Source organism: Cynocephalus volans, chromosome 1 (genome assembly GCF_027409185.1).
Source record: "Cynocephalus volans isolate mCynVol1 chromosome 1, mCynVol1.pri, whole genome shotgun sequence".
In the NCBI taxonomy this organism is placed as follows: domain Eukaryota; kingdom Metazoa; phylum Chordata; class Mammalia; order Dermoptera; family Cynocephalidae; genus Cynocephalus; species Cynocephalus volans.
Window position 1 is genome coordinate 112,470,354 of NC_084460.1, and position 24,943 is coordinate 112,495,296.

The following is a 24,943-nucleotide window of genomic DNA, read 5'->3' on the forward strand; positions in this document are numbered from 1 at the left end:
TTAATCTAAATAACCTTCTAGATTTCAGTCACTGTTTTGGTAAAATTAAGGAGTCAAGGACATAGGACATAAATGATGACTAATACATTTCTTACACGTCTTAAAATCTGTGGTATGTGAAGACTTTTATTAAGTAATAAAATGGTTATTTTTAGCATAGTATGTTTAAGAAAATAAGTACATAAGTTTTAAAAAGACTTTCATCCAAATAATCCATTTGTACCAATTCTGGAATAAAAAGTACACCTCGTTAGGTCATTTAAGTGAAACCCAAAGGTAGGTAATTCTCTGCTCTGATGGATCCAAAGTGTTAGATTTCTGTAGAGTTGGAGTGTCCTCTAGAGACTATATAATCCAGTGTCTCCATTATTTTATAAAAAGAGAAATGGGGGCTCTAAAATGCTGTGCCCAGGTCTAAGTCACAAAGAAAGTTAGTGTAAGTGCTAGAATTAGACCTAAGTTTATTTGACTGCTAATTCAGAGACCTTACTACCATAACATGTAACATTCTAAAAATGAAATAATATGGTGTTGAAATTTACAGGCATCCTAACTTGGTCTGTGAATTTATTCATTCGTTCATCTTCATTAAACAAGGATTTATTAAATGGTTACTATGTGCCTGGTACTGTTAAGTGCCCATGTTTATTTTAACGTAAGTATTTCCTGCATACACACATGCACATCCCGACACTGTGGGTCATGAAATCTTGGATTGGACCTTTGGTTCAGACCTTAGTCTTCTTTCCCTTAGCCATAAACATAACCACCTCTAGGACAATCACACCTAAGGTTTCCCAAGCAAATATGTATCTCTTTTAAGGACTTTAAGCCTGGGAGATTCCATAGCCTCTTTTAGCAAATCATTGGTCTCAGCTGCCTTCTGAGAATTTCTCATATTCATTAAGTCATTCTTTGGCTTCTTGTCTAATCAGTATATATAATATACAAATTATTCTGATCTTTTAGCACAGATCTTAATTTATTGGGGGCAGAAAAGGAACTTGGAGATGCTCTAGTTTTAACCTCCTGGTTTTACAGAGGGACCCCTGGAGCCCATGGAGAAGAAAAGGATTCAATTACCCAGCAAGTTAGTGGCAGATCCAGATTGTGAACTCAGGCCTCCTCACGCTCACTGAAGTTTCTGACTATGGCATGACAATGCCCTGAGTCTTCTCTGTACAGATACTGCTGATCCTTTTTACTTTGTCACTTACCTTCCCCTCAAGTAACAGAATTTCTTGGTTACCCATGGCAGTAAATGGTTAATCTCACTGAGCCAAGGCTCTGGAAACTTCTGGGAGGGAGCCAGGTGAGCAAAGAGAGCAGATAAAGGCAGCACCTGCCTATGGGTTTGGAACAGCCTGGGGACATGGAGAGAATGTAAACACATTCTGCAAATCTTATTGTCTGACTCTGTGCCAGCATCTTTTGGGTTCTTGTCATGGAAAATATTTCATCTGAGGTCATTCAATGAGCAAAGGAGCACCGAATACCCTCCAGGGTGCCAACTCTGTCCTGCTTTTGTCCAGATTAAATAAGCAAGGGACTAACATTTCATGGGCCTAGGAGGTTTGCTTTTCAACAATCCTGGCTGTAAGGTAGAGAAAAAGGAGACATGAAGAAAATATATTATGTGTTCTGAGCTGCTCTCTCCCCTCCTGCCCGCCCTCCTGCCGCTTCCCGGCTCGCTCTGTTTACTCACCCATACTTACAAGCACACGCCCTGCGTTTAGAGCAAAAGTTAATGTCTGTGCTTCCTCATAAATCTCAGTTTGGTGCCTCAAGCTATGTTTTTAATTCTGTGGTGGAGCTTTGAGATTTGAGATGAGTGGAAAGGAGGGGCAGCTGACGGAGGCAATGGAGCCTGCTGTTTCTCCTTCTGGGGCGCCTGGCACCCTCATTCAGTTCTGCTAACAGGTAGTTTACTGCCTTGGCAGAGAATCTTCATCTTCGAAGTCCAGAATGGAAGGAGAGGGGAGTCAAGGGAAAGGGAGCTGTCTAGGTTGTCCCATGCAAAAGGATGCATGGCTTCTCTCCGAAGCAAGAAGAATGCATGCCATGAGCAAATCATCCCTAACTGGTGACTGGCTGGTGTATTTTCTACTTCAGCTAAAACTGACTTAAAGGAGAGGAGTCCTTCCTGACAGAAATAATTTCTTGTCTACGAAGCTTGTGATTGAGAAAAGTTTTCCCTTCATTCAACTTGGAGCTACTTTTTGTGTTGTTAAACGATATTTAATTTTTCATACTGGGTCCTTCACCACTTGTCTGAGTAGTTTCTTCTGGATAAACCTCACCTCTTTGACATGTCTTTACTTTTTTGGTGTAGAAAGCAAAACTTCTATCGGTCTGCTATGATGGTTTAAAGTAATGGTTGCTTAGGCTTTTCACCCTGCTGACAACAGTGTTTGAGTAGAATTCTGAGTCACAGAGTAAAACATGTAATTAACGTGACTAAAGGAAGAATTGTGATCTCTGAACACTCTGGTCACTGGTGATATATTCATAAAATAAAAGAACGGGGAATTGGCCTCTAAGGGGCCTTCCAACTCAGTCTAGGATCCTGAACAATCTCTGACTATTACAAACCCATTTCTTCTATCAAGTCCTTATGGAGCCTTTCCTCTACCTCTACATCTTTCTGGGAGGCTTTGAAATTTACCAGAAGTGAAGAATACATTGCCCTTCTTGATTCCAGAAGGGTGGGAATAGAGGCCAGATCCAACCGATTTCCTTGAGGATAGACAGTGGGCATAAAATAAGTTGTAATAGGTGGTCCTCTGCCTCTGCAGTGAGACTCACGGGTTTCTATCTGTACCTGTTTGAGGTCTGGGAAGGAGATGGTAGTAATATCACCCCAGAGATCATCAGTTCCTAAGCTTCTGGAGTTCAGGGACTGAGTTTTATCCATTTTTCTACCCCAAACAATACCCTGCACAGAGAATGTGCTAAGTGGTGGAATCGAAGAGAGAAAACTTAGAAATGTTCTAGGGAACCACCTCTGAAGTGATTTAAAAGATTATTTTTAACTCATTAGAAAAGGTAATTAAGGAACTATACTTATGCAGTCTGAAGAAAAGCGAATGAAGGGCCAGTTTCAGCTGGGTGGATGGAAGTCTTTCTGATTTAAGTTTAAGTAGGAAATATATACATCAATATATTGATAGGAAGCAGAGGCTGAACATATAAGAAGTATCCTGGGACTCAGAATCAGGTGGAGGAAGAGGGATTCAATAGGTGAAGACACTTGTAAAACATCCCAGCATCTCCTCTGCACTAGAGATTTGCTTCTCTGGTTTTATTTTCCAATGATTACGATGTTTTTCTTAAACCCGCACCCCCTTTTTTTAATCCTGTTTCACTAGTGGTTCTTGACTTGGTGATCTGATGAAGACCTGGTTATATTATTTATCTTATTTCCTGTAACTACATCAACATCTATTGAAGTTGCTTGAAGAAACAGAGGATGCCCTGGGTCCTAAGGTAGAAGTCGAGGGCCAGCCCCCTCTCTCTGGAAGCAGGGAAGAAACAGAGTATGCCCAGGGTCCTAGGTCAGCATACCCTGCTGGGGAAACAGGAAAGGAACACGCAGAAAACACCTCTTCCTCAGGGTGGCCCACTATAGCCGCCACCACAGCCATGGCTGCCGCAAAAGCGAATCAACCCCACATCAGTAGCCACAGCTGCCATGCAGGCAGCCCGCCAGGCACCTGACTGCAGGACACAAGGAGAGTCACCAGCAGAGACCAGTAAAAGAAGAGGACATCTCTCTCCTCAAAGCACACTCCAGCGTAATAGAAGAAGTAACTGTTCTACCATGCCCCTGCTTGATTTCTGATTTTAGTAATTTCTTTCTTTTTTTCTTGGTTAGTCTAGATAAAGGTTTGCAAAGTTTGTTGATCTTTTTAAAGAATCAAAAAAAAAAAAAAAAAAGACTGTCAGTCTACAAAGCATTATTAATGTAAATATCTAATCAAACATTAACTTTGCATAATTCTTTTAGGGTATAATAATCTTTATATGTATTGTGTAACTTGTTAAATATGTAAATATCATTCATTTTCTTTGACAAACTTTTTTTATGGGAGATTGAAATCAAGCTCAAAACTCATTTCTCAAAAAAAAAAAAACAATAAAAAAAATAAAGTAGCTCAAAAACATGGCTATATAGCTTAAATAAAATTTAAAAATGCAAAGTCTCTAACAGTACATAGTGGGCACTGAATATGTGATAGTTGGACAGTGCTTTATAGCATACAAAACATCTTCTTCTTTTTTTTTTTCTGACCGGTAAGGGGATCACAACCCTCAGCAGGTGTGGTCCGCGCCTGCTCAGCCAGTGAGCGCACTGGCCATCCCTATATAGGATCCGAACCCGTGGCCTCGGCGCTACCAGCGCCGCACTCTCCCAAGTGAACCATGGGGCCGGCCCCATACAAAGCATTTTCCCATTCATTATCCTCTTGTTCCTTATAGAATTTTTTTTTTTAACCTAAAGATCAGAAAGGTGGTGTGAAATGTCCAAAGACACAGAGCTAGTGAAAGCCATGGTTGATACCCAGAGTATGACTTCAGGAAGCAAGCTGCCAGTTCTTTCTTGACTTAATAATTTGGTGCTGGCAATCTTGACCCGAGACTGAGTCCCCACTTTGATTAACTCTTCCAAAGCAGCTTGGTGAGAAAGACCCAGTCTTCTAACCCTGATAACATAATTTGTAATTTTCCCCTTCACTTCCAGTGCTACCTTATTTTTCTACAATCTTGTAATTGCTAATATTGTGTATACATAAAATCTAGTTTGTTTTAAGGCAAGGATTTTCTTCCTGGTGTTTGACTAGGATCCCTGAGCAGGCTTTTTGCCCATTAATAATGGCAAGCTATTTAGAGCAATTCTTTTTATTTTGTTTCCCTTAGAAATAAGGCAGTGTTGTGCTGCAGCAGAACCTTAACTTCGAGTGTATTTTGTAGGAGTGACCCAGAATGGTGAAAAGACTTCTGTATGAGGTCTCAGGAAACCTGAGTTTTCACCAATTCATCCTTGTCCTGTAGTGATGCTTTGGGAAAGTCCTGTACTTTCTGAGTCTCAGTTTTCCCATTCACAGAAAGGAGGTACTGAGCTATAGCTTCCAAGAGCCCTTCTACCTGTGACATTCTATAGTTTATAAACCTTAAAAGGATGTTCCACCAAATAATGGCTGATTTATGTTTTTACATGTTTGTAAAGTATTATGGGTAGATCCTAAAGGTCCCTAGGAGTGGTAGGGCAATACTTGATGCGACCTTTGCAGCAAGGGATGTTTTGCTTAGAGGGGCTAAGTTAATGCCTCTAGACTAAAGAAGCAATAACCCAGAGGCTTCTTATGGATGTTGTATGTTCTTGACAAGGTGAATGTTAGCATCATGACCGTAGCTGTCTATATCATTCACACAGAATTACTGAGGTCATGGAATGTCACACCATGCAAACACTTTAAAGAACAGATGGGAAAGGCCCTGTACTCTTTCTGAATATAAGTAAACATATTCAGAAGATTCAGAAAGAGAAATGATTCAGCTTCAGAACAAGATTCTGAAAGAGAAATGAGATTGCCCATAGTCACACAGTATTATGTCAAAATCATTCCACTTTTTATTCTGCTTGGTTATCTCACATGACTTTTCTGGTGGTGAGCACATGTTATTATTGAATAAAACATTTCTGGTCATAAAAACATCTACATTCTCCACAATTTCCCTAATGACATTTTACAGAAGAGAAGGTGGTAGATTTTCAAAGCACTCTGGTATTAATGGTTTTGCTGGGGGGGTCTGAGAAGCCCCACCTTAGTTTTACCTTTGGAGAGATTACTTAGTTTTAGATTTATCCTACCAACTTTTACCTGTGGAGTTCAGGGAAGAAGGTTGGCTGAACTTGTGTATATAGAAATACACTACATCTCTGAGAAAAGTCATTGCCATGGTAAAATTGGTTATTTAGAAATAGGGTCCCTTCTGAATTTCATGCTTTAACTTCATTTGGGGTTTCCCCAATATAAAAGTATATAATGTACATTTATTAGAGAAGTTATCTTGGCTGATTCCCATCCTGTTTGGAGAAAAGTAAAATTGCACCCAGCATATAAATTGACATATGAAGCAGTAAATAATTCCATTGTGCAAGTTGCTTTAATGGACTCATGCCAGAATGCTCCATTAAACCAAGCACACACAGAATATTCACTGAGTTTAGAGTTTATTGCCAGGCCAGAAGAAAAAAAAAAGAATAAAGATAAGTATGGGGGATGATAAATGTCAGTACAGCATACAGCAGCTGAGAAAGTGAAGGGTGAGAAAGGGAACTTTAGAGGTATGCACTACATTTTTCTTTTCCTCTGTCTTTTTCTTTTTCTTTTTTTTTTTTCTGTTCTTTTTTTCCCCTTCTTTTTGGGCAAAGGATTAAGTACAAAAAAATTTAGGTGTCAGCTTTCAAAAAGAATCATCAAAAATATGAGAACTGGGCAGCAGAATGTGGCAGGCTCTTTTCTTACTTTCCTTTTGTAAGGAGAAGCTCAAGAATCAGCCAATTGGGGATAGGCTGTTATATGCATATGTGTGAGATTGTGTTTATACACATCTCTGCATGGATAAACATTCAGAAACCACAATAGCATTCCCAAAGAAATCCTTCCTTAATACAGGAAGTGACGGCTTTGTGCAGGCACCACAATTAAGCTCTGGTTTTTCATTCTAGAAATCCTAGGATTTAATTTCTAGAAGAAATGAGACCTCTGTGATATTCCATGGAGCTGCTTAGAATTACAGGCAACTTAGTTTCAAAGCTTGTTGAATTCAAGGCACCTGAGCTTGGCTTAACCTCCAGGCATCTCTTTGCATTCAGAGACGTCTAAAACCACAAACCATGAATTCTGATGGACACATGCAAAAGAAGGGGGCACAGAAATGACAGTTTTGTTATTCAATGTGGCTACCCTCCTCTGCCACGACCCGCTCCCTCCCACCAACCCTCCACTACTCCCAAACTAACTTTCTCTTGCTCTGCACGCGGGTTTACCAGATTACCAGGCCTGTGCTATGCCAGAGAGTGGCTTCTTTCCATGTGTTGTGCATCAGGACTCTGAATTTAGTGGGAAGAGGTAGGCACAGTCTCTCTACAAGCTTTGACATGTTCACTGACACAGTTTCACTGAATATTATGCGTGCAAAGAAAAGAAGACCGTGAGATACAGAAGCTGAGATCATAGAGCTCTTGGAATTGGTCCTCATCCCTCTCAATGATCGTATATGTCCTGCCATTTGGGAGGTCCCATGTCTTTTCTCAGTCAGTTCTTGCTTATATTTACTGCTTTGAGGACACTGTTGCTGTTGTCATGTCATCTCCTTCCTCCTCAAAACTGTTTTCCACCTTCACTGTCCCCACTCCTGTCCCACCCCTTTGATACCTCCCTCTCTTTCTCTTTTAACTCTTAACATTAGAATGTTGGCCTGAAGTCAGTGTCCATATTTCCAGTTTTGACCACTGTCCTGAGCGCTAGACTCACATTTCCAACTAGGCATTTCCACATGAAATTCTCAACACCTTGAACTCACCATGTTTGAAACCAAATTCATCCTTTTTTTTTTTTTAACCTCCTAAATTCCCTTGAATAATTTAACTAGTTGGGAGATTAGCCACTTATCTCAGCAGCAATGTAAAGGCTGACTGAAGTATTACATTCCTTTGCCACCTTTTCTTTTTGTTTTAATCTAATGGAAATGGCTAATCCAATGGAAAACTTTTTTTTTTTTTTTTTGTAGGAGACAAGGAGAAGGCCTTAGGATCTACTGGGGGAGTCCGGAGGAGCAGTCCCTCTTGTCTCGCTGGAACCCATGGTCCACTGAGGTTCCTTACGCTACTTTCACTGAGCATCCTATGAAATACACCAGTGAGAAGTTTCTCGAAATTTGCAAGGTAGGAGGCACACGGGCATCACTCTTAGGTTAGCTTTGTTGGTGGAGCTATGTGCTTCTAGAGCATGTACTGTTAAATTAAAGAATCAACTCCCTGACACTTGCACCCAGCCTGGCAATGACCAAGTCACTGCTGGAAGCCCCCTGGTCTCCCCTGTGGGAATGAGGAGGGTGCCATCAGCTTCGATCCTGCCCTTCCTCTTTCCTACATCTTTGATACTATTTCCTTCCCTTTTCCCCTCTCCGCCTCCCTCCCAACTGCTCCTCAACCACATCACTGAATGTAAAAAAAAAAAAATATTAATAAAAAAATTTTTTAAAACATTAAGAAAATAAAATCAATTGGTCTATCTTGCAAAAAAAAAAAAAATGCAAACAGATAAGATACAACCTGGGGTTTATATAGACAAAAACTTTATTAGATCTGTAGCTTTTTTAGTAAAAAGTGAAACTTTTATATATGTAGATATACATAATATTTTATATTAACCATAACATGCTTCTTTCCTCCTGCTAATTTCTTTTGGTGCAATATTGTTAAAAAAAATTCAATACTTGTGTTTGTGTGACTGCATTTATTGCTTACAGGGTGCACATAACTTTCTATATATAATTAAACATTCTAATTATTTTATTCAGGGAAGAAGTATGGTATAGTGTAAGGACATTTAGTCAGATGTGGCTCTGTAGTCATATTGGATTAAGTTGCTTCTCCCTCCATGCCTGGGTTGTCTCATCTCTAAAATGGAGATAATGAACACTTCTCCCAACCTCACTGGACCATTGTAAGGCTAAAATGGGACAATTAATGTGCGTGTGAATATTCCATAAAGTGTGAAGCCGTTAAGATTATTTTTATGTACTTAAATCTCATCTCCTCAGGCAGATTTTAAGCATGTAGCTGTCAGGGGCAGTCCTTTCTACTATTCTGCCATCCCTCAGGTATCTTAAGCAGTGCTGCTGCACTCTAAGGAGTCAGGAAGTAGAACAGTTGGAGCTGAAAATGCAGTGAATTGAATTATAAAGATCAAACTTTATATTTTCAACAAAACCAAATATACACATGAGAGTGTGCTGATAGGTCTAGAAATTTTTACCTTCTCTCTGTGTGTGTGTGTGCATGTGTGTGTGTGTGTGTGTGTTTAATGTCATTATACACACCTCATTTTATTTTTCCTCTCTTTATTGGACTTTGCAGATGTTGCCTTTTTACAAATTGAAGGTTTGTGGCAACCTCGTGTCAAGCAAGTCTATTGGCACCATTTTTCCAACAGCATGTGCTCATTTTATGTGTCTGTGTCACATTTCATTATTAGTATCTGTTTGGTGATCTGTGATCAGTGATCTTTGATGTTACAATTGTAACTGTTTTGAGGTGCATGAACCACACCCAAATAAGATGGCATACGTAATCCATAAATGTTGTGTGTGTTCTCACTGCTCAACCGACTGGCTGTTTCCCCATCTCTCTTCCTCTCTTCAGGCCTCCCTATTTGCTGACACACAAGAGTATTGAAATTAGGCTAGTTAATAACCCTACAATGACCTTTAAGTTTTCAAGTAGAAGAGTCGCACGTCTCTCACTTTAAATCAAAAGCTAGGAATTAGTAAGTTTAGTGAGGAAGGCATGTTGAAAGCTGCCATAGGTGGAAAGCTAGGCCACTTGTGCCAAACAGTTAACTAAGCTGTGAATGCGAAGGAAAAGTTCTTGATGGAAATTAAAAGTGCTACTCCAGTAAATAAATTAGAAGAAAGCGAAACAGACTTGTTGCTGATATGGAGAAAGTTTTAGTAGTCCAGATACAAAATCAAACCAGCCACAACATTCCCTTAAGCCAAAGCCTAACCCAGAGCCAGGCTTACCTCTCTTCAATTCTGTGAAGGCTGAGAGAGGCGAGGAAGCTGCAGAAGAAAAGTTTGAAGCTAGCAGAGGTTGGGTTCGTGAGGTGTAAGGAAAGAAGCTGTCTCTCTCTGTAACATAAAAGTACAGGGGAAGCAGCAAGTACAGCAAGTGATCCAGAAGACCTAGCTAAGATCAGTGATGAAGGTGGCCACACCGACCAACAGATTTCCAGTGTGGGTGAAACAGCCTTCTACTGGAAGAAGATGCCATCTAGGACTTTTCTAGGTAGAGAAGTCAAGGCCTGACTTCAAAGTTTCAAAGGATAAGCTAACTCTCTTGTTAAGGGCTAACGCAGCTTGTGACTTTAAGTTGAAGCAAATGCTTGTTTGCCATTTCAGAAATCTTAGGCCCCTTAAGAATTATGCTAAATCTATTCTGCTTGTGCTCTGTAAATGGAACAACAAAGCTTGGATGACAGCACCTCTGTTTACAGCCTGGTTCACTGAATATTTGAAGCCCACTGTTGGGACCTACTGCTCAGAAAAAAAAAAAAAATTAATCAGCATATTAGTGCTCATTGATGATGCACCTAATCACCCAAGAATTTTGATGGAGATGTACAAGGAGACTAATGTTGTTTTCACGCCTGCTAACACAACATTCATTCTGCAGCCCATGGATCAAGAAGTAATTCTGACTTTCACGTCTTATTATTTAAGAAATATATTTTGTAAGGCTACAGCTGTCATAGATAGTGATTCCTCTGGTGGATCTGGGCAAAGTTGAAAACCTTCTGGAAAGGTTTTAGAGTTCTAGATGTCATTAAGAACATTTGTGATTCATGGGATAAGGTCAAACTATTAACATTAATAGAAGTTTAGGAGAAGTTAATTCCAACCCTCATGGATGACACTGAGGGGTTCCAGACGTCAATGGAGGAAGTAACTGCAGATGTGGTGGGAGTAGCAAGAGAACTAGAATTAGAAGTGGAGCCTGAAGATGTGACTGAATTGCTGCAATCTCACAGTACAACTTGGACAGATGAGAAATTGCTTCTATGAATGAGCAAAGAAAGTGGTTGCTTGAAATGGAATCTACTGGTGAAGATTCCGTGAAAATAGTTGAAATGGCAACAAAGGATTTAGAATATTACATAAACTTAGTTCATAAAGCAGCTACAGGGTTTGAGAGGATTGTCTTCAATTTTGAAAGGAGTTTTACTGTGGGTAAAGATGCTATCAAACAGCATCACATGCTACAGAGAAATCTTTCATGAAAGGAAGAGTCGGTTGATGCAGCAAACTTCATTTTTGTCTTATTTTAAGAAATTGCAGCTAGTTAGAGCATGGAGTTATAACACCAAGGCCAAGGGTTCAGAACCCTGTATTGGCCAGCTGCCAAAAAGAAAAAAAAAGAAATTGCTACAGCCACCCCAACTTTCACCAACCACCACCCTCATCAGTCAGCTGCCTTCAAAATCAAGGCAAGACCCTCCACAAGCAAAAAATTTATGACTCACTGAAGGTCCAGATTATTGTTAGCATATTTTAGCAATAAAGTATTTTTTAAATTAGGGTGTGTATATTGTTTTTTAGACATAATGCTATTGCACACTTAATAGACTATGATATAGTGTAAACACAATTTTATGTGAGTTGGGAAACCAAAGAATGTGTACAATTTGCTCTATTGCAATTTTCCTTTTATTGCAGTGGTCTGGAACTGAACCCACAATATCTCAGAGGTATGCCTGTATTCTGTCATTCATTTTAGAATGTTGCAACTCTATTCGACGTAAATTCAAAACTGGAAATCTGCATTTAAAGTCCATCTGTGGTTGGATGTCATACATTCCACTTCTTGCATTATTTTAAATGCATCTATTTATGCAAGTGTATATATCTGTATGTAAACAAGTATTTAAAATTGATAGGTCTCCTATTTAAAAAAAAATTGAGATGACATAAATGTGATTAGAGGCTAGATAGAGTTTTCATTCCCTCTGATGTACAGGTGAAGTTGGCTTAAGTCCCATTATATTCCCAGGAAAAGCCAATGGTCCTCTCAAGATTTACACAAATGTTCTTAGGGGTTTATGGTATCATGGTTTACCTTGGGTTCCAAGCTATCATAGTAAATATTAAATTACTACAATATTATCCCAGTGTATGGATCTTGCTGCTCCTCTTCATGTGATACTCCTATTTCATAGTCCCTCAACCTGAGCATCTACATCAGCCTCTAGTCTGACTCTTTACCACCCAAAGCCAACAAAACGAAACAAAATGAAAACCAATAAGAATAACATAACACTGACACACAGGCATTTATGTGAGAGTGGACCCACTGAGGGCTTCAGGGAGATAGACTGTGCATTTGTATCATACTAATGCTGCTAAATTCAAATGCAATATCAGACCTCCCTGTTTTTAAAAGTTCTTTTATTTATTAATAATAATACTCTGACACATTGTTTCATAATCCTCTCTCCTCTCTATCCTGCTCTTGACCCTCTCCAAACTCCTGTTTTTTATTATTATCAACAATGCAGAGCTGTTTACGTTTTAAAATCTGTTCATTCAAGTCAAAGAGCTTGATAACTTATTTTCTCAAAGACATTTCCCTCCTGCAAAGGAAATCTTGTTCTAAACATTAAAATAATATATGCTTTTAAATTAATGGTAATTGCATTTTATTGAAAGTCAAAATAAATACCAACTGCTTTCGTTATTACATCCATCACTTCCTGGGCCAAGTCTTCTTATTCCTCATACTTGGTGCATTAAGTACTTATTCCCTGAGTGTTCTTTGCTGGAAGAAATTCAGGGTGAGGGCTTAAAGAGCAAGTTCTATGAACTACAGAGAAATGTCACTGACTCATTCTAATACACGATAGTGTCTTATTTTATTCTGCTGCACATAAATACAGTCAAATAATTTCAAAAGAAATATGAAAAGCAAAATATTGAAGGGGGTATGGGATAATTATTCTCCAAATAATGAATGTACTGAGTAGACTAGAGCATTAAATTTTGCCCTAGTCATTTCATGGCAAAGGTGAAAGGGAAACTTGATGTTGTATAGCTCTTACTGGATGAAAGTAAGAACAGAGGAGGGTTGCGTGTGTGTTTGTGTGTGCGCACACGTGCATGTGTGTGCAAAATGATGGATATTTGGTTGGTTGGTTGGTTTTCAGTCAATCAGACTACTTTGTGGATCTGTTAAGTGTATTTCCTTTAAAGCTTTTCTCCTTAAATTATCATTTCAAAGTCTTTTTTTTTCTTTCCTGGCAATAGTCTGACACTTTCATTTGTCAAGTCATTTCTTATTCAAAGGCCACCCCAAGTCCCAGCTCTTTAAGAAAACAAATGATCTCCATCTAAGATGTGAGATGATGAGGACTTTGATCCAGTTCTTTGAGTCTTAGTTTCTCTTTTGTTGTTGGTTTTTATGTCACAATATTGTTTGTGTTTAGGACATTTTCCAAGATTGGCTTTGATTAAGACTCAGTTATATTAATGTAAAAGAATAAATAAAAAGAAAGATAATCGGGGGGATCTAGAATCCCTTTTATGTGAATATTTTGGCATAAGATTTTAAATGGGTGTTATAAACTGGCTTTTCCATCTCTCTTAAGAATAAAATAGGAAAACATAGAAGAATATGGGGAAAATGCATTACTAAACCAAATACCTGAAGCAATTTAGTTCAATTTAACAAACCTATTGTGGCACAGGGAGAGAATAATGTGGAGCTGAGTTGTGAACATTCAAAATTTTCAAATTATTTACAATCTAATGGTATAACTTATTGTTTAAAAAATACATTAAAAATCTTTACTCTTATTCTTACCCAGAGTCTTCTACAGCACCTAGAATTCCTTTATTCAACAAACATTTTCTGACACTTACAAAGTGCAGGTATTATGATTATTGCTAAAGATACAAACATAAATGAGACAAGATCCTTGTCTTTGTAGAAGTCATTGCTTAACAGAGGAGGCAGATAAAAATGGAAAGATTTTTAAATTAGTACTAATTGACTAAAACAGAAGTTTGAATCACTTGAAAAGCAGTAGTGGTACATGAAGGTGTATGGTGTTCTTAGATAAAGAATAATTCAGTGTAGCTGGAGTTTAATCTTGCATATTTCCCACTATAATTATGATAGCTCATATAATAGATATAAGAGCCTAAACTAAGTTACAGGCAGTAGAAAGGGAGAGAAGATGAGGAAATTTTGAGTTTTTCAGGATATAAAATTAATGGAATCATGTACCTGGCAGGATATGGAAATGATGGAGAAGTCAAAGATGACATGGTTTCTGGGTTGAGTAGATGGTGATTTCCTTAATTTGAATGGAAAAAACTGGAAGAAGAGTAGGTTTAGGGGTTCAGTTTAGGGTACATTGAGTTTGAAATGTTCATAGAACTTGGGGTTGCATTGATTTTCAGGCAGCTAGAAATTTAAGTCTGAATCTCACTAGAGAAAGCTGAGCTGGTGATATAGGTTTAGGTCATAAAACAATGAGCCAAAGCTGAGTCAAGGAGCTTTTTGGTCAGGAAGGTATCTAAGGAAGAAGGATTAATTAATACAATTGCATTCAAATTCAAATTTATTACTAAGTCTGTTAGCATTCATCTACAAAATCACCATCAAATTTATACAATACTATGTCAAAATACATTATTTCTCCTTTTATCCATCTCACTAACTCTACACCCCTTTGACACTTGGCAAATATGGTGGTCAAATGGCTTCTTTCCAAACAGTCTTGCTTATGTCCCTGCCTCACCAACCTTTTTCCGTATGTTTATACACATACATTGCATTACTCATGTAAAACAATTGTAAGAATACAAAATAGTAGGTTTTTGGCATTGATTTTACTATTACAAGACAAAAATAATCTCATGTACTATTATATAATTGTATTTTATTGATCACAATTTGAAATAATAATCTTCATATAATTCGACTAACAAAAATCTTGTAAGGTTGGGATAGCTATCTTCTTTTTAAAAATGAGGGCACTTAATCAGAGGGGTTAAGTAAATTGACTATGGTCATACAATAACAGCTCTATGTCCACATCTGAAGAATTTGCTAATGCCCAGAGAAAGGGTATAAACCTGAAGGAGTGTGTGTGTGTGTGTGTGTGTGTGTGTGTGTGAGAGAGAGAGAGAGAGAGAGAGAGAGAGAGAGAGAGAGAGAGAGAGAGAGACATTGTGTACTTTCATATTCAGTGATATGATACGATATGACACACTGCAGCTTGGCTCAGTTATCCTCAATGGTTTAATTCACTTTGTGTTTACAACTTGTAGCCTTGCATTTCCTTTATTAACCACTGCTTTGCTATATTCCTGGAGTATGTGAAGAATACTTCTGGGAAGGACTAGTGACTGCACCCAGAGCTGGTGAATGGTAGCAAATCCATCATGAATGCTCTACAGTCGAATCAATGTGATCTGCAGAACAGCCATTTTTACTGTCTCCTGGAATTCTTACCCATCTTTTCAAGGAAATCATAAAAGTGAACCAATGTTTTAGCAATCAAGTTTAACTTTATATTCTTACTTAGTTCCTTGGTTTCCTTTTACCTGTAAATTACAAATATTCATTGAGTTCTTACCTGGCATTGAATATTACATGATGATCAATGTGCTAGTAACTTGGGAAATCATGAAAAATAAAACAGATTTTGCCCTCCAGACACTTATGATGTACAAGTAGGAGGCAGAAAGGTAGTTAATAAATTATAACTTAATGTGCTAAGACCATTAGTAGAGGGATTCACAAGGTGTTATGGGAGCCCAGAAGAGGGAACAGACAAATCCACAAGTTAAGAGCTATACAGAACTATAAGCCTTAAGGACAAGCCTTAAGGCATATTGAATGGACAATAGGTTACATGAATGTAAGGGTCATTTATCCTTGCTAAGGGAATATCGCAGAAGATTCTGAATGCGTAGATTGTACAGTGAGGGACCCTGAAATGGTGGATTTGGGGGAAAATACAATAAAAAATCAGGCCCCCTCACCTCAGGTACAGTTGGGTGTGGTGCAGCACATTCTTTGTAAACAAATTGTGTGTGTGTGGGTGGAGTTAGTGCATGTGTGTGCCAATGTATCTTTTCAGTTTTGCTGCTATTGTGTGTTTGAGAGTTGTATGAAGCAGCGCTGGCTGGCAGAGCTCGTGTCTAAAAATAGAGCGTGTTTACTTTGCTGGCAGCTGCTCAGTTTTTCTTTGGACTTTGCTGGCAGTGGTTGAGTTTCTGAGTTTCTTTTGGACTGCCTAGCTCCTAGATCTGTGTGTGCAGATATAAAGACTACTCTTTCTTCAACCAAGGCTCCAAGGACCTTTCTTCTGGCTACCTAGCTCATAGACCTTCATGTGAAGGGTTTGTAACCCAGCCTGGACAATGGGCTTGAGGGGTCTGTGAGCTCCAGACCCAGCCCTAGCTCTACACGGTGTGATGACATTTGATGTGAAACTCAAGGTATGAGTGATGTAAGCATCAACGAAGGTAAGAAAGGACATTTTAAGTAAAGGAAACATAGTTAAAAGCTGTATATTGCAAAGGTATATGAAATGTTCTCCAATGAAGACATTTCAGTTTAGTTGGGGTTGAAGTCCATGCGTGTGTCTGTGTGTGTATCTATGTGTTCAGAGAGGAGGCTTGGAGGAGCAAATAGAATGAGGATGGAAATTAGGATGTGTAGAAACCTCTTGTGTAGTAGGAAAGAAGCAGCTTCTGCTTCATCCTCTCATTTCCCTTTATACGCATGAACTTACCCACATTCCCAGTGCCTCTGTAAAGATAATTACAGGTAAAATGTGCAAGGATGATATACACATTGTGTCCTGTAGCATGACTTCCCAAGTGGTTTCAAGTATTGGGTATTGGATGGACTTGCTCTTTAGCTCAGGATGCTTCCCTCCCTACACAAGGAGGCTGAAACCTGTAGCCCGAAGGCTTGGAAAACCTGCTCAGCTGAGGAATGTGGGCCTGCAGGCATGAAACCCGGTCTCTTTACCCAGTGTAAACAGGAAGCAAGTGGTGGTTGTAATAAGGAAAACTGAGACTCTAGGCAGTGAACTGCTGGCAGAGAGCACCTGAAGCAAACCAGGGGCCCAGGCACTCAGCTGGTAAATCATTGCTGTAAAGTAAAAAAGAATACTTTGCCTGCCACCCACCCCACCTCCCACCCCCACGAGGCACACTGCTGTACTTTACCCTAACCGACACACAGCCCCTGTGTAACCGGAGTTGTTAAAACTTGACCCTCCGTTTTGAGACTAGAATAAAAGAGGGAGACTGAGGTGGGTGTATAAAAGCTTTTAGAGAAAAGTATGTGGCTGGTGGCATTCATATCAGATGACACAGCGTTCCTGTCACACAGATTGAGTTCAGGTGCTTGAAATGCTCAAGAGCCAGCTTGGGGACTTGGCCTTTTGTCTGCCTCTCCTTCAATGCACTGCTTGTCTCTCTGTAAGCACCCCCCCTTCCCATATTTGAAAGGGCTCCCAGAAATGACTGTAAATAAAGTGCATCTGACTGTAATGAAATGCCAAGTTCACTGAGTGTGAAATAGTGTCAACTTTTTCTTTCCAGCACTTAGATTTCTAAGGCCACAGAGAATTCTCTTGGAATGAAGCTTATGATGAGGACTGAGGAAGCATTCAATAATCCAATTTGACAAACATGTATTGATCTATGAAAAGGCATCCTAATAAACCAGAGGGTGTTGGCAATAGAAATGTGGTGATGAACTGCATTTTGGCTTTTAGGAGATCATGGTTCGATGATGATGATGTCAATGATGATAAAATCAGCTAATATTTATTGATTATTGGCAACAAGCTTCCTATATGGCCTTTGTAATATGACTCCAAATTCTAGCCTCATCTCATTCCACTTTCCTAACCTTACCTGCAACTCATGAGTGCACACACACATGCACACCTTATATACAAACCCTTCATTTCATTTCATCTTTACAATCGCCCTGTGAGTTTGATGCTATTGATATTCTTATTTTGTAGAAAAGAAATTATAAAATTTGGACAGGTTGAATAACTTGCTTAAGGGCACACAGCTAGTTAGTGCCATGGTTGCAACTTAATGCTATGTTACATCACATTATATTTCCTTTAGTTCAGTGGTTCTCAAGAGGGGGTGATTTTTGCTCTTGGAGACACTTTTGGTTATCACACATGGGGTGAGGGTGCTGCTGGCTTCTGGTGTGTATATACTAAGGACACTGCTTAATCCTAAAATACAGAAAACTTTCTCCCCCATAGCTGAGAACTATCTGGCCCCAAATGACAACAGCCCCAAGGTGGAGAAACCTTCATTTAGTTGTACAGATAGCCACACTTGTGTATTTAAGCAGAGGTATAAGTGAAATGTAATAGAAGAAAAGGTTAATTTTTACCTTGAGATGTGGGAAGGCATAGTGGAAGAGAGAGGATGTGAGCTGGGTTTTGAAAAATAAATAGGAGAGCAGGCACCATAGAGATCTTCGGACTGTGAGAGCTAGAGTTTCCCAGTGGTTTCCATTTAAAACAAAAACCAAAAACCCCAAATTCCAAGTAAATAAAATCTTACTTGGACCCCAAATATATAAAACTGATAAAAAAATATAGTAACTCTGACTGACATGATTGAAAGAAATGAAGCAGGTTACCTGCTTGGCTTTTGCCTTTATTTCCACATCCTCTTCCCAAACCCTCACATACCTGTGGTACCAACATTATTGACAATGATACCTTTTTCCTTTTCAAAAGAATCCAGATTTAAATGATAAATTATATGTGGTCACATACCTATGAAGAAATCAAGTGTTCTAAGGAACATGGTTTGAACAATTACTGAGTTCAGTATTTTCTCTACCCCTTTTTCAAATGAGGAACATGAATCGTTTCCTAAATACTAGAATTTCAATACTAAATTTCCTAAATCTTAGAATTTTATAATACTGCTTATGCAGTATTATATAGAAGAGAGGACTTCAGAAGTTAAGTCAGGAGACCTAGGTCCAAGCCCTTTTTCCGTTGCTTATGAGTTATTTGGTGTTGGACAAATCTCTGAAATACTTGGACTCTCAGTTTACCAGTTAGTTCCCCTCTGCATGGCCCCCAATGCCTAGCACATTGTCCAACAAGAGTTTGCTGAATCTGTTGATTTCTACCCCCTGTCCTGTTTCCTATCTTGTTTAAGTTACTAATTTCGCTTTATGAATATTGTTCTTGACTTCTGGATCTATGATTATTATTATGAAAATTTTAACTATTGACATGGACTTTTCTCTCCCTATTTTTTCATGTTCCAGGATCATGTGTCCAGTGCCTCCTGGAAATATATAAGAAGTTTAGTGGTTAGACAACTCAAACAATGTGTCTAAAACAGAATCCTTGTTCCCTGTACCTCATCATTTCCTATCTCAACCTCTCCTAGGCTTTCCCAACTAAGTAATGATATCACTATCCACCCAGTTTCTCAGGCCAAAAATCTGGGTGTCATTGGGTGTCATCTTTTGATTCCTCTCTTCTCTTTACCCCTATGTTCAATTATACCAGCAAGTTCTGTGGCTCTTTCCCCTTCCCCATATTCCTAATTCCACCAGTTCTCATGTTTTTCACTGTTATTCTGATCCAAACCACCGTTATTTCTTGCCTGGACTTCTGAAGTGACTTCTAAACTCATCTGGTCTTCCGGCCTCTGTTCTGACTCTACACAGCAGCCAGGATTATTTCTTTAAAAAAATAAAAATGATATAACATTGAATTGCTCCTTAAAATCACTTTAATCCAAAGTCCTCAATATGGCCCCAAAGACTTTCCATGCCTGGTACTTCAACCTCTTTCTTTTGATCACATGCTCCAGTCTCACAGGCCTTTTTTTGTGTTCCTTAAATAAACCAAAATCATCCCTTCCTCACAGCCTTTGCAGTGAAGAGATACCTTCTCCACATGACTGGCTCCTTTTCATCATTTGGGTCTCAGCTCCAGTTTCACCTCCTCATGGTCTTACCCTGAATACAAATATGTGAAGTAATCCTCACTCCTGTTACTTTCTATCCATTTACTATATTTTATTTTCCTCCTAGAATTTATCACCATAAAAATCACGTGTCTGTTTATTTTTACTTTCTGTCTCCTGTCACTAGAATGTGAGCCCCATGAGTACAGGATTCTTGCCTGTCCACTCACGGCATTCAGAACACACCTGGAGTATAGTGCAGGTGCTTTGTTGGTATTTATTGAATGATTTTAGATGCCCTTTCATTTGTCAGTGACACAGAGAGTTAGTTTACAGTACTATTACGGGTGGAAATAATTTGTATACACACAAAAAATGAAAGCAGCTAAAACTAAAATGGCACTGGTAAACATATACAGGTGATAAACTAAAAATCACATTATTTCTGACAGTAGGAAACAATATTTGGCTTGAGGAAAGTTAGTCTTAATAGAGTTAAACATGATTATTAATTGTATTAGCTTAATAGAGTTCAATTTAATTTAATACAATTAAACCAAAACTAAATAAAACCATAGCCAGGAAAATAATGATACTGAAAGTAATAGTCTCAAAAGAAAACTTATAATGGCTAAATTTGAGATGGACAGAAATGAAATATTTGTTGGAAAAGCTGCATAGAAAAGAATCGATCCAGTGGAAAATTTTCAGACAAAATTAAAAATTACTATGGAAAAAATTATCTAACTGTTTTAAATAGAAAATTCTTCAATGAATTCAAGCATCTCAATGTGTCAGAAAACATATTCTTAATGAAAATTCACTAATGCTGTATGCTTTTGATATAAGTTTATATTCTTAAATATAGAAATGAGAGAAACAAGGTAGCAATGTCCTGTAAGCTTTTAATTTACCTCCTTGATTAATTGGAAAACTTCAATAATCTTAGCAGCTAATATTGAGGATTTTCTTTTAATCAAGGTTTTAAAAAGCTTTTAATTTTGAAATAATTTTAGACTTACCAAAAAATTGCAAAAAATAGTAGAGTTTCCATATGCTCATCACCCAACCTCTTCTAATGTTAACAACTTACATAACCAGAACATAGTTATTGAAACCTGGAAATTAAACATTGGTACGCTAAACTGCAGACCTTACTCAAATTTTACCACTTTTTCCCCGTAATGTCCTCTGTCTGTTCCAGGATCCAGTCCAAGATTCCATATTACATTTAGCTGTTATTTCTTTTTATTCTTCTCCAATGTTTCTCAGTCTTTGCTTTTATTACCTTCCCACTTTTGATGCATACTGCTCAGTTATTTTGTAGACCATCTCTCAGTTGTATTTTGCCTGACGTTTCCAAATGAATAGACTGCTATCTGCTTTTTTGGTACTACAGAAATGATGTGTCCTTTCACTGCCTCATATTGTGGGTTCATGCTATTTATATGTCTTATTACTAGTGGTGTTAACTTCGATCACTTGGTTAAGATGTATATAGTGGGTTTATCCACTATAAAGTTATTATTTTCCTTTTGTAATTAATGAATATCACTGAGGCTCAACCTATGTTTCTTGAAGTTATGGTTTCTGAGTAGAATTTAAAGTATCTTTTGGCATCCAGGAAACTCTATTACTTTAAAGAAAGCATATCTTTTTTTTAAAGTGCTTTCTGGAGCCTCTCTCTGATCCATCTTAAGGAAATTGGAATTCAAAGTATGGAATTGAAAGAGATTGAACTAAGGAAGCTAAAGTCTTTTCAGCCTATAAATAATGATAATATTTGTATCTATAAATAACATGGCTTACAAAATATTTTTGAATACTTAATTTAATATTCTGATGAGGTTAGTATTTACCGTTATCATTATTATCATTTTCCCATTTTCAGATGAGTAAACTAAAGATCAGTGAGGTTAAATGATTTTTCCAAGGTCTTACCACCAGTAACTGGTAGGTTAAGAACACATACCTGGCCCTCTGCATCTAATCCCAAGCATTTTCCGCACTCCACGCAGTGATGCGGTTGACATGGTCAAGTGGCAGTGAGTTCCACATCACTGGAAATGTTCATGTAGAGGGGTGTGCATCTTTCTGAAGATGAGGCAAGGGTGATTGAAACACTAGTTGAGTTGCTAGAATTGATGAACTTTAAGAACATTTCTGACCTTCAGATCTCATGGTTTTAAAACACAGCAATTAAAGGCCCTTTTTATTAACTTATTCTTCTATTTTTGTTTTCCTCTTTCGGAAGCTGAAGAAAGAATACTTTTTTCTGTTTATCTTACCCAATCAACTAAAGCTCTGGTGGAGTTCACTGAAAGAGAAGATGTCCTTTGCTGCAAACATTTTACTTCCAGGATCCCCAGGCTATGTGATTATAGTTTGTTTCATTCAGTGACAACAAAATTTTGATACCTGCCAAGGTCCACAAGGATGCTGGGTCTGGGAACTAGTAATGAGAGGTACCGTCTCTTTGTTATTGCTACTATGGACTGAAACTCATGGAGAACAAACAAAATTCTGCTTGTCTGCTAGATTCTTTAATCTCAGTGAAGTGAGCATATTTTTAAATTAATGTTTTGATGTTATCCAATTAGATAAATATTACTTTAAAAATAGAGATAGACAAAGCCCTTGGTTTATTTTGAAAACTCACAGATATTGAGGTACTCAAGTAAACTATCTTGTTTTATCATTAAGGTCAATCGAAAAGATCAAACTGAGGCTCAAAAATGAAAAGCGAACATGCAGTTGCACACACATAATACATTTCAGAAGTTTTACTTTTTTTTCTTTTTTCTTTTGCTCATGGTTTAGGTCAGCTAGTAATGATAGATACATTCTAAATTTTAGGGTTTTTTTTTTTTTCTTACTGATAAGGAAACTAAGCCTAAAATGGAGAAGTGGTTTGCCCAAGGGCTATTTGGTATATTTTATATTAAAATAAAAATCCAATATAAAAACAATATGGAAAATTTGGATTATGGTGAAAGACTAAAGGCTTCTCCTACTGGGATTCATCGAATCATCACAAGTAGATACTCTTGTGTTAATCTCTTAAGGCAAAAACTGTCCTCCTCATGGAGAAATGGTAAGAACAATGATCCCTTTATAGAGGATGCTTAAAAATTTGGGTTGAACTTGAAATGAACTCTGAGAGTTTTAATTTAGATTATTGAGCCAGTTGCCTAGGAAACAGGTTGAGATCTCACTGTGAGTAGGTGCTTATTCCCAAAGTTTTTATTTATTTATTTATTTTAACCACAATGCAGAATGTGGTATGAGTGTCAGTAATTCATTTACCTTCTGTATTTCTAACTTGGAAATTACAAGTTTTTACTGGAATAAAATAATGGATACAAAGGGGTTTATTGGAAATACAAAGATATGAGCTTGCTTCATCTATATCCTTGTTTATATCTCTGTTTGGAATATTCCCTGAATTACTCTCTTCTTTTGTTGGCAAAAAAAGGAATCTAATTCAACCTATCTTGACCAAAAGAAAAAAAAACAACAACTTTTTTTTCTCATTTAACTTAAAAGTTTAGGAGTAGGCTGATCTAGTAATTTAAGTAACTTTGTCAAGAACCCATCTCTCTCCATGTTGGCTTCATGCTCAGTCAGTTTCACTGTGTGGCAAAAAAGCCCATGCACACTTCCAGGCATAAATTCTGTTAAGTTTGGCCACCATATTGGTCATGTACCCATACCTGACCTAATCTCTGTGACCAGAGGAGAGGAATATATTCCTCTAATTGGATGGACCTGAGTTATGTGCTCCACTCAACTATATGAGCTAAGTGGAAAGAGGTGGTTCTCCAAAAAACAATTTCAATGCTCCTATCAAAATAATTCTAAATGGTAGAAAGGATGCTGAGCTGAAAAAGACTGCAGCCTCGTTACTAACTGTTGAAATCCTATCATTTCTTTTAGGATTGTCTTGAGAGTCTCCCTTTGAGGTCATTCCTGATTCTCTAACCATGTATGATTTTTCCCTCTTGTGTTCCTTTTGCATTTTATGCCTCTCTTTGCTGCTTGTTTTGGTGAACTTTGTGTAATCATTAGAAGTTCATGTCTTAGATTCTCTATTACAGTGAATCTCTTTAGGCGAAGACTGTATTTTACTTGTCTTTAAATTATTTCAGCACTCCACAAGTGGCTGATTTATAATAGGCTCTCAGCAAATATTTATTAAATCAACTTCTTAATGTTGTACAAATTATGAATAATGAAAAATAAGCAAGACAAGGCAGATAATTTCATTATGTACATAATTAACTGATTAATTTATTTAAAAAAATAACAGCAGTGATGTTAAATATTCTGATGAACTATTTATGTTTAAGGAGTAAGAATAACTGCAGCCCCAGGAGAGTGTTAACCTTTGTGAGGACTGGTGGGGCAGGGTGGCTGTCTCTGGACTTATTCTGCATTCACTCACTCTGTGCCTTCTTCTTTCCATCCTTCAGTTGTCTGGCTTCACGTCTAAGCTTGTTCCAGCTATCCAGAATGCCCACAAGAATTCTACTGGATCTGGAAGAGGAAAGAAGCTGACGGTGTTAACTGAACCTATTTTGATCAATACCTATATGGGGCTGATGTCATTCATTGGAAACCGCAACAAACTTGGCTATTCCCTTGCCCGTGGGAGCATTGGTTTTTGAGACTGTTTTTGGTACACAAGTACATCATTCATAAATATACCATTATTGAAGATTCCATTTCAGACTGCCATATTTTTAAATGGAAACAATTAATTACTTTTAAAAAATACTACATGATTTTGAATATTTAGTATTTCAGGAAATCTTAAAGCTTGATTGGACTGATAAATACACACTTCAGACCTCATATAAGATTAATCGTATTTCCATAAAACCAGAAAATAAATACTGCTGAGCCCATCAAATAATGTTATCAAATGAGTGCTTGATCATAAGCTCAGGGAAGACTCTCCGGGTTCTTGTTGCTCCTGCTCTCCAAATGTGGGCATTTTCCAAGGTCTCAATCCTCAGCCTTCCAATTCTGATTTATTCTCTCATTGTGGTCTCACCATCTATTATTTTAGCTACTGCTTTTATGGGGATGATTCCCAAATCCATATACCCATCCGCAATATTTATTCCAAGGTTTAGTTTTGCATTTCTGTCTTCCAGTC

At 37.9% G+C, this 24,943-nt stretch overlaps 1 protein-coding gene across 1 annotated transcript in view; it reads left to right on the top strand.

Annotated features, from left to right (window-relative positions):
• TPRG1 (tumor protein p63 regulated 1) overlaps window positions 1-24,449 on the top strand; it is a 103,576-nt gene extending 79,127 nt beyond the window's left edge. Inside the window, exons 4-5 of the mRNA XM_063087602.1 lie at window positions 7,798-7,951; window positions 24,255-24,449. Of these exons, the coding sequence (XP_062943672.1) occupies window positions 7,798-7,951; window positions 24,255-24,449 (349 nt within the window). The remainder of the gene's footprint in view (window positions 1-7,797; window positions 7,952-24,254) is intronic.
• The last annotated feature ends 494 nt before the right edge of the window (window positions 24,450-24,943 follow it).